At 34.8% G+C, this 11,002-nt stretch overlaps 1 protein-coding gene across 4 annotated transcripts in view; it reads right to left on the reverse strand.

Moving 5' to 3' along the window:
* LOC128242163 (rotatin-like) overlaps positions 1 to 10,643 on the reverse strand; it is a 37,228-nt gene extending 26,585 nt beyond the window's left edge. For all 4 annotated transcript variants that reach the window (XM_052959229.1, XM_052959228.1, XM_052959230.1 and 1 more), the window contains exons 1-11: positions 10,506 to 10,643; positions 6,154 to 6,341; positions 5,446 to 5,635; positions 4,518 to 4,742; positions 4,046 to 4,130; positions 3,321 to 3,435; positions 2,907 to 3,051; positions 2,309 to 2,465; positions 1,317 to 1,479; positions 535 to 642; positions 111 to 299 (exon numbers count right to left, since the gene is read on the reverse strand). In XM_052959229.1, the coding sequence (XP_052815189.1) occupies positions 111 to 299; positions 535 to 642; positions 1,317 to 1,479; positions 2,309 to 2,465; positions 2,907 to 3,051; positions 3,321 to 3,435; positions 4,046 to 4,130; positions 4,518 to 4,742; positions 5,446 to 5,635; positions 6,154 to 6,341; positions 10,506 to 10,560 (1,620 nt within the window). In that variant the 5' untranslated portion in view covers positions 10,561 to 10,643. The remainder of the gene's footprint in view (positions 1 to 110; positions 300 to 534; positions 643 to 1,316; positions 1,480 to 2,308; positions 2,466 to 2,906; positions 3,052 to 3,320; positions 3,436 to 4,045; positions 4,131 to 4,517; positions 4,743 to 5,445; positions 5,636 to 6,153; positions 6,342 to 10,505) is intronic.
* Positions 10,644 to 11,002: the final 359 nt, after the last annotated feature.

Genomic DNA, 11,002 nt, shown 5'->3' on the forward strand with positions numbered 1-11,002 from the left:
AACACGAGGGGCAAATCTCCTGAAACACATGATATATACATTGCTCCATCAAATGCAAACCAATTTTTATTTTTTCAGTTTTATTTCATTTTTTTCAAATAATCACAAACCTTGTCAACCGGAACAAGAGGGTCAAGGATCCTAGCCAGAAGCACATGTAGACCAATCAAGCATTGCCTCTGCTGTACAAGGTCACCAGGGTCATTATTTGTGTCATCAGGGTCAGACTTCAAGTTGCTATGGTGATGGAATTTCAATAGGTCGGCCATGACATCTAGGCTTTCAATAAGCTTTTCACTCTGAAAATACATACATAACAAATAAAATCCATCAAGGTTATAATTCAGGTTGTTTTGCTGATAGGGCATTGAGCTACTTAATCATATTTCCGAGATTAATAAGCTTACAAATCATTCAGCAGCCATGAACAGATCCTGCTGAAGGCCTTAGGTAGCAATGAAAACCACTTTTACCAAGGTCAAGGTGTAGAAAATTAAATATTTCCATGGTAACAACCTACATATATGTACTTACACATTCCCTAGCCGCCATAGACTGATCCTGCCATAGGCCTGGCGTAACCATGGCTATCACTATATCCAAGGTCAAGTGGAGAAGGTGAAGGACTTCCATGGTGATGACCTTGAAAATGGAAATGTTCTGACTTAGAAAAATAAAAAAACTTGCCCTGTTTTTATAAGATTTTTAAACTTTTGTTTATAAACTTTAAGGCCTGTCTCCATCTTTGGCGTCTTTTTGTGTTTCAATACAATGACATTTATAACATAGATTGTGGCTATTACTCTATGAGTATCCCCCAGCTTTTTTAGGCAGCTTTAAGTTGAAGACCAAGATAACTGACAGATATAGGCCCAAAGGAATAATAACATTCACATAAAAATCTATTTTCCAGGCTTGTGCTGTATTTCATGTTATAGTTAAAACATAGGCAGTTTCAGACCATAGAATTTAAGCCATACGCTTATTTTCATACAAAAGAGCCACAATGAGCTCATGTTTGTTTTTCAAGTAAAACAAGGGGCATAACTCAACAATAAGTTGAGACAGAGCTATGAGCAAAGGAACACATATGCCTACTGTCTCAGTCAGCATGTGTACCAAGTTTCATTTGAATATCAAGACAAAAATCCGAGTAATGGCCAAGGTTTAAGCTTTGGCATGACGCCAACAATGACTGAGCCACCAAGGCTACAACAATACCCCGATTCTATGAAAAACAGAAGATCTGAAAAGATCATGCCAATACTATTCAGTTCATTAACAAAGAACCGAAATGTATATCTTATTTTTCTAACCTGATCAGTAGAGCGTAAAAGTGGCAGTGCTCTCTCTAGAACCTGGGTACAGAACTGCGGAAGGGTTAACTGCAGGTATTGAAGGGCAGGGACATCCTCAAGGTCAATGGGTTCTCCTCTCCTGCCTTCCGGGCTTATGCCCACACTGGAAGCCCGAGATGTCCTGTCATATAAATATAAAGTTATTTGCTGAGGTCATGACAAGTTATATGGGCAATGTAAAGGAGCGATCTCTTCAAAGGTCGGTGGAATCCAATTGACTATCAGTGAGCCAAGAATCATGAAAAATAGAAAATTAATATTAAAGGGGCTAGACACCAGATGGTCCCAAAATCTGAAAATACGGATTTCCACAAGACAAGCCTAGAATTGTAATTACAAACAAGTATGAGGCCTAAAACACATCATTTCACATGATTAAAATATTATTTTGTCGCTGCCTCAGCTCAATTTACTCGCTTAAAATTAATGCATAATGGTTTCCCAGTTTATCATGTGTAGGTGAAAGCAACATGATAAGTACAGATACAGATATGCTGTTTTTAAATTAACTTGAATTTACGTAGAAGACAAACCAAGTAAATTTTGAATTGAAAAAAATTAGCAATAACTGCGAAATATACGTGTGTCATAAGAGATGAGTCCATGTTAAAGTACACAATATATATATCAGTCATCGAAATAAGACTTTTGGATCAACAAGCCCAAATTATTATACTATTGCTTGGCATCAAATTTTTGAACAAGCCCTGATATATAAAATTCAGAATTAGAGTAAGCCCGAAAGACATTTTACCAGTGCAGGGCTTGCGGGCTTGTGCTTATTTCGACCACTGATATATACAGCATAAACAGTGTATACATGTGTATAGACTACTTACAAGTGTGTATATACAGCATATATATGTGTATATACAGTGTTTACAATTAAAAAAAATGTGTTTATACAGTGTATATATTTGTGTTTACAGCTTATATAGGTGTTAACATACCCAGTGGAAGAACCAGACGTATCTCCATCCCGGCCATCCCCCCGGGGGCGGGAATCTGTCCAACCAATCACCGATGGTCTTCCATCTCCTCCTCCATTTTGATTGGCTGATGAAGAACTGGAGGGTGTAGAGAATGGAGTTGGTGTGGTGCTGAAGTCTGAAATAACCAATGAAAAGGACTGTTTTATATTCCCTTTGAAGTATTCAACGCTCAGCCAATCACAGGTCCTTATTTCCTTACTTTGATTGGCAATCAGAATTGAAACAAATGAAATAGAGTGGGCCTGTCACAAAAGGCATAAAAAAACAATAAACAATGCATAACTGAATTATCATTATTTTAGTATTGTAATCCAAACAAGGACAACCTTCTGTATCCACCTTTATATTGATTTGGTCAATCTTTTAGCATTAACCATGAGTTATAAGGGCATAAAGCATTTGACTACATGTATATTATTTGTTTATACACATGTTGTTTGTTCCCTGCTACATATGATCAAAACTCAAAACTTGAATGTTGCTCAATAATACAAAGACCTTTTTTAAACCAATTTTATCCTTTCTAGCAATGATAAATCACAAAGTATCAGCTAACCTTGTTTTGCTGTGTAAAAGTTGGGATCCTGGTGACATCGTATTCTACTACGCAGACATGTGACATAGTCAGCCAATGTCCTTACAGCCTGAAGCCTCGCCACACCCCCTTCTTTGATTGGTCCACTCAGGAGTGAAAGCAGGTTCTAAAAATAAACCAGGTTCAAAATTGTAACGTTTGCAGTAAAATTGAGTTCTAGTAGTTTTCAATGATATGAAGCATTCAATAGAAAAAATCTGAGAGAATAAACCCCACAATAAGAGCACCTTGCATCACACATTTAAGGCTTTTTGAGTCTATAATATAAGGAAATTGTCAAATATTTAGTAATTTTCAGTCGTAAAATGTTGATATGGTCTAATTGCTTCTAATTTCACAGAAGATTTGTTTGATTTATGAACTTTAAGCAGTTACCTTGACAATATTAGGCCTCTGCAGGAAAATTTCAGCAGGAAAATCTTGGAAGACAACGTCACTTAGAAACTCGCACGTGCTGACAAGCATCGAGGCCTCCCGACTTTGGAGAGAACTGAAACAAGAATTTTCACAACACTATGATCAGATGAATAAATGATAAAAAGACACAATATGAAAATCATCCAGTCTTTGTAAAAATACCATGTTTTATATGATACTGCACCAAACATGATGTCTATCAAAAGAGGCAAACCTGAAGCCTTTTGAACCATATATTGAGCAAGGCATCGACAGGAAAAGGTCTTATGTTCGATTTAAATAAGTTGGAAATTGCTTGAGTTTCCAATCCCTTAGTTAGATTTTAAAGAAAGCACTAACAAATGAACAATTTTCAAGCATTTCCTAGATTCTAAACGCCAACATAAGAGTGAAATTACGACAAACATCCTTAGCCTTCATTTGTTATTTCTGATTTCGAGATTCAAGCACTTGCCATTTTGTGGGAAACAATATTAAATTATACGCCCATGCATACTCATTTTTACTGGAGTATGCGTAGGTAGCCACTGTTCGCCAAAGAGCAGACTTGACTATTTTCTGCCCAAAACACATGAGCTAAAAATGAAACGCTGAATTACTGAATTCCACTCATGCCATTGGGTCTGATTTTCCCATTAAGGCCACATACGTATGAACACTATTTATATTACTGTAGAACAAACCTGTTGGTGGAGGAGAGAACATGTCTGTCTGTGGCTGTGAGTGATAACCATGGAAATATGGTCATTCTAAAACAGCTACTGCCCTCTAAAAAATCAACGAATGTTTGTCATTAAAAACATCTAGCCAATCACAGTTTCTATTTAACCTTATAAGCATGCATGATATAAAGCAGCCTTCCCGTAGCAGAAATTTCATAAAAATCGTGCAATTTTCCCCCAAATTATTTTCATTATCATTCAACTGTTTCACAATCACAGCAAAAAAAAACCAATCCCCCACACAGAGACACACATCCCAAGATGATTGGCACCCCTCTCTTTTACCGTAAAAAGCTTTTGAGACAGTGCTCGATATATTTTATATAAACTTAATTATATTAAACTTCAACATTGTTTTGAAGGAAAAAACATGCATTTTATTCAAACAAAGTGTGTTTATGGTTATATTTGCTAACAGCAGGCTCTTACATACCAAGCCCCAGATCAGCTGCTGTGGGGTGACCCCCGGACCCTGGAGTCATAGGCTGTTGCCCCAGATCTCCCTGACACCCCTCAAAGAACCCCAAAGGTGGTTCCCTGTAATCTGGTAGTCTGGCTCCATGCTCAGAAGGGGCATTGGTGCTAGGGGCGAGGGAATAATCCTGGGTATGACGGGTTGCTATGGTATCCACTGTGGTTTCTGCACCCGCTGTCATTCCTGAAAAATAAATAGAAGACTTTATATTTCATTCCTGTTTGCGGATTTGGTCTCATCAAATATACAAACTTTACACTTGAAAACCATTATGCACTATATTTAAGCAGGTAAACTCACAGAAGACAGCTACAAAATATTATTTTAATCATGTAAAATAATGCATAATTGGCATCATACTATCCATTGACAATTCTAGGCTTGTTTTGAGAAAATACTGTATTTGCATATTTTGAGACAGTATGCTGTCAAGTCCTTTTATGGCACTTTCACACCTTATTCCATGAGAAATGAATAACCCAATTCCTTGTTACAATAGGGATATTTGCCTTTGATGCACTGGATAACACTGAAATGTTTACTCATTGATATCAGGCTTTCATATCAACTAGAATTATATAACAAATGTACTATAGAAATTGTAACAAGACTGGTGATACCAAACCACTGCAGGGCAAGCTGGCTTGGACTTCTTTAGAAAACTGTAAACTTTACTGCTGCAGGGCTAGCGGGCTTGGGCTTCAATTAACAACTGTATACTTTACCACTGCAGACAGGGCTACCGGGCTTGGGCTTCTTTCTATCAACAACTATAAACTTTACCACTTTAGTGCTTGGGCTTCTTTTGACAACTGTAAACTTTACCAATGTAGGGCTAGCAGGCTTGGGCTTCTTTCAACAATAATAGACTTTTGCCATCACATACCTGTATGGTTGTGTCTCTGATAGATACACTCTGGAGCATGGTCCAATCCAATATCAACGTCAGGCAGGCGCATGCAGTTCTCAAGCACCTGATCAACAACTGGTTGCAGGGCCGATGTCACATCTTTTCGCAGACTGGTAAGAAACTCAATAGCACCAATGTCTTGTAAGGTTTCTGCACCAGATGTGTGCTATATAAATAGAAAATAAATTACCAATAAGTTTGAAAATCTCTAGGGATTAGCAATTAAGAGTTATGGAAGGGTGCTGCACTCTGTCCTTTTTTAGAAGCGACCTCTTGTAACAATGATGAAAAGGATGAAAATCCTTTTTTAATTTATTGAAGTTTGCTTAAGACTGAAGAAAAATAGTTTTGTTTCGAAAAAGAAAACTTACAATAAGTTCATCAATACATACAAACTTTACATATTTGGTTGTTGTAACCTAATTTTACTTCAATAAAGCACACTTCCTAACATTTTAGGACAAATTTATAATGTTAAGGCCTAAAAAATCATTTGGTTCGGGTCAGCTGACCCTACCTATGAAAATAAGAGCTGACCATTTTTATAGTCAGTTGGTATAAAAAAATATTCTTTTTAAGAGTGTGTTTTAATATTTAGTTTAAAACCTTTAAAGCTTTATACAGAATAATCTGTTTAAATTGTTTTTCTGGAATTTAAACTTAAACTTCCCACATATACTGTACCTCTGAAAGCCTGCAGAGTAGATTGAGGACATCTGAATGCCGGGAAGATTTCGGGTAGTTGAACCATTCAAGGAGGCGAATAAACAAGTGGCGTTCTTGGACAAGATCAGAGTCACATATAAGCTTGTGCTCTAACTTGGAAAGAATATTCTCCAAGGCTCGAACACGAATCTCATCCAGATGGTGACCTGCAAACACATTATGATTTAAAAATAAAATCTGTCTTGGTCAAGATATTAGAGACTATATAAGAATCCAGATAAAGTTTTACACCAAAATTTGGATCTAATATCTGAGGTGGGAGAAAAAGTTCTCCGCCACACGATAGAACAGTGAGAACTACATTAAAAATTATATTTCAAGTTATTGATATTCAAAACTACAATTATAAGAACCGTACAGCATTGATTTTACATTTCTTGTCTGTAACGACGTAAATCTGCAAACGAAAAGAAGGGGTTTCAAGTTGACTGTACTGTTAATATATTAGGATTGCAAACTACTATTTGAATATTCGACATTTAGATTGAAAAGTTATGACAAGATAAATTTGCATAAAGTGCATAAATAAATAACTTTTCGTGACTATGATAAATTTTGGGTTTTGAATTAGATAGATTCAATTTCCCTATATTACTTATAGATAGCAGTCATTGAAATTAGACTTTTGGATGAACAAACCCAAATTCTTATACTTTTGCTTGGCATCAAAATTTTGAACAAGCCCTGCTATATAAAATTCAGAATTTGAGCAAGCCCGAAACATATTTTACCAGTGCAGGGCTAGTGTGCTTGTGTTAATTTCGACCACTGAGATAGTTCATTCGGGAGCAGGACTTTTCAACTCCAAGACTTTTCAACCCCTTCTCAAAACGAGGACTTTTCAACCCTTAGACTTTTCAACCCCTATTTTAAAGACTTTTCAACCCCTACCTGTTTGGACTTTTCAACCCCTAGTTGAAATATTTTGATAGCCATATTGAAGACTTTTCAACCCTATATCAAAGACTTTTCAACCCCTATTATAAAATAATATTCCGAACATTAACAATGGTACGGTAAAGTAAGATTTTGGTGCCTGGTTACTCCGAACATGCAATTGTTGTATTATTCTGAAGGATATTACATATCTCAGCAAATTCACATATATTATGTACAATGTTATTACCATAATTGTGTTCTTTAAATAACAAATTTGAATAATTACAAAAGAAAATGAATGCAAAGAAGAATTTACGGAACATTCTCCTTTTTGCGCCTGTATTATATATAAAAATGCCAATAAAAACCTGAATTTGAACATTTATAAAACTTTCATTGCTTTTAAAAAAGGTCAACAGTGGAAAGTTTTTTTTGTAGTACCATATTGCTATTTCAGTACAGTTTGATTTTAATTCTTGATAATGTATTATCTAAAAATTCAGAGTTTGCGGGAATAAATAAATAAAATATATTTTTTGTTTGATTTTCAATCCTGAAAATTATACACAAAATGTATCAAGCTGGCCATAGTTTGGAATGATGGCCATGATATATGAACCTTAATTAACTGTCACTTTCAAGTTACTATAACCTCAATTAAAGGTGTTATGAAGCCCCTTAATCCCTTAGGAATTTATGACCATGTCACACATGTTGCCCATTCATGAATGTGCGACCTTCATTCCATTCTTTAATTGCATATATGAAAAGACAATACAATGCTTATAGCATTTTTTTACATATATACCACATTATAATAGAATGTCCTTATATTTTTTTAAACTGAGAAATAAAAAATGTTAATAAAATCTTATGTTACACTTATGTAATTTGAAAGCATTTGGAACTCAATCTATAATACATTTATAACATCTTTGAACTCAATGTATACTTTTGTATTTCTTAAACATTGTCTGCTAAATCATGATATTTTGAAGAATTTTATTCAAAGTTCAACTCATTTTATTGTCTTTTTTATTGATGACAAAATGTTTTAAAAAAAGTTTTTAAAAAAACTAAAAGAAAAACAAACGCTGTTTCAATTAATTGATGGAGCAGTACCATGCACATAATATATTGTGTGAGGATTTCCTCAGGGAGATAAGGAAGATTTATGGCTAAATGACTAAATAGCTAAATGGACAGTCGAGCATTTTTTTTACTTATTTCAATGTAAATATTTAATGAATTATTGTATTATCATGTGTTTTAAGTATGTATATTTTGTATGTACATTGCATATTTTTTGTTTGTTATATTTTTAGTCTTAATATATTCTTGATTTTTAAAAGAAATTTCAAAATAAATTGTTTACTGTTGTAGTTATTTTCTTAAAAAGGTGAGAAATTAAGGGGTTGAAAAGTCTTCATTTATTAGGGGTTGAAAAGTCTTTGTTTAAAGTGGGGTTGAAAAGTCTTGGCACTTTTAGGGGTTGAAATGACAAAGGGGTTGAAAAGTCTTTGATTCCACAAATGACAAAGGGGTTGAAAAGTCTTGGGGTTGAAAAGTCTGACAGCCGTTCATTCTGTCCAACAACATGCAATTGGTTTACTGCGGCCTGGTTTCTTTGGCAATTGTTCATTACATACAACATTTAGCCACAATAATGCGCGTTTAGGGGACTTTTGTAACATTTGGATGTTCATTTTGTTCCCTAAAGTCGACTATTCCATATCAATGTAAAATATATTCTTTAACTGTTACTCCACAATTGTAAACATCTCGCTGTTAAATAAAAACACAAAAATTACACTATAATTATTTTAGCCAATACCTTTCACTTATTACACATAAATTATAATGAAACACAAATAATAAGTTTAATTTACAGGGTTCTCAAAATGGTTGTAGAAACCATAAGGTCACATTCTTTTCTGACATATTTAATACTGATGATCTATTCTTACTTCGGCATATATGTAGGAGTCCTTCAGGTTCGAAATCGTATTGGTAAGAATTATCTGTAATTCGCGCATGCGCAGTTACGGTTACCTCTTAAAAGAAAACATTGCCGATGTCAAAAACATAGACACCCCAATAAAGTGGCAAAATTACAACATCAGATTAACGTGACCATCTGCTAAAAAAAGATGTTTCGCTACGATGAACACTCGATATCTTCTAATTGGCCGTGATTGCAGATGGGTGTAATCGGTCCAAACACTTGGTAGATCATAGGAGACACATTTTGCTGACTGTATAATGCAAATATTTTTGATATTGTTCACCGAGTTAATTTTTTTCCACGTCCCAAATAAAACTGACTTTTTACTTATGTATTAATGATAAGGCTTTGCGTATACACAGGCTAAATTGCAGGTTTTATTAACATTTCATTAATCGTTACAATAATTAATCCGCAATAATCAATTGTTATTTATTTCGCCTAATCCAAGTCCCATCCCATCACAAACAGCTGCGAAAGGATAACTAATTAACACATGTATTGCAATGTGTCGTGTATGTCAGCTGCAGATCAAACGATTCACTTTGTGATGTCAGAGCACGAGCACACAACATTTTTCCATTTGATATGCAGCCGACATATACAACACATTTCAATACATGGTTAATAAGTTAAACTTGAGATTAAAGTCGCGTGGCAATGTATTGTATTTAAATTGGTCACTCGAATACCGTATGATCCCATTTTTCTCTAGGCTAGCCATGTACCGTGTTTACCGCATCTGGGTCTAAATTGTAAAATTATCAGAAAAAATATAGTCAATAATCGTCCTGTGAGAAACTTCAAATCACGGCTGAAATGTTTGAATTCACTGCAAATATGAATGAACTTTTATGATTCGCAAAATATGTATGTATGTCCGAATTATAAGTGTTTTTGGGGTTTTTTCAGTTCAAAACTCCTAGAAAAACAGTACCCAAATGGCTCAGAATGCAGGAAATTGCATTCTTGTTTTCAATTTGGCCTGTTCAACTCAAACATTTTGAGAACCCTGATTTAGATCGACTTCTGTCAATAAAGCATCGCCATTTCGAAACCATCTAGCAGGTGCCCGTTATCTTTCCACTCAATATACTTAGCGCTGGGATCTGTCATTCTGTGATAGGAAAACAACAAGTGGGATATGGACGCGTAAATCCCAAATAAAAAATCGTCAAAGACTCTGAAGCGGCTGTTTATATGGACTAGTCTAGTCCGACATTCATTGAAAAACCCTTCACCCTTCTTATAAAAAAACTTAACTAAAAGGTTGAAATCAGTCAATCTAACAAGCAAGTTAAACATTAACTGATATCCACCAATCCGATTTTGTTTTTTGTGCTCGGCAGAAAATCAAAAGACAAGCCCGTTATTAATAATAAACATCTTAAGATTAACAAATAGTAATCAACGAAACAAAATTTACCCAGCTTCTTGAACAGAGCATTGAAGTCAACATCTTGTCTTAACGTTGACCCCATTTAGTACTCCAAATGGAGACTGTCAGAGGTAGAAATCCCTATTTTATGTTATGTTACGTTTTTGTCCGAACTTGTTTTGAAACATCCGCCATTGATTAAAGACTACTCAAGGGAAGTCATTCAGAATGAGTTGGACATATCGGTAAAACCTGAAACGGCTAAAAAAAAAAAAAAAAAAGCCGATACGTCAAATGGGGATCTCATGTTTTTTATTATAAGACATTCAATATCAATTTGGATATTATCTGTCTCAAAAATGTTAATGTTCTATTGATTTAGTTGAAATAAAAAACTTTCTGGAAGTATGAAATTTATTAACTTATTAACATGCAAATTAGCACCGTTCTGGCACAAGTTAAGTACTAGAATCTTTATCTGGTCTTTCGGGTATACATGTGACAACATTTTTTAGAAGTTAAATAGGGCTAGCTGTTCAAAATGA

Source organism: Mya arenaria, chromosome 8 (assembly GCF_026914265.1).
Source record: "Mya arenaria isolate MELC-2E11 chromosome 8, ASM2691426v1".
In the NCBI taxonomy this organism is placed as follows: Eukaryota; Metazoa; Mollusca; class Bivalvia; order Myida; family Myidae; genus Mya; species Mya arenaria.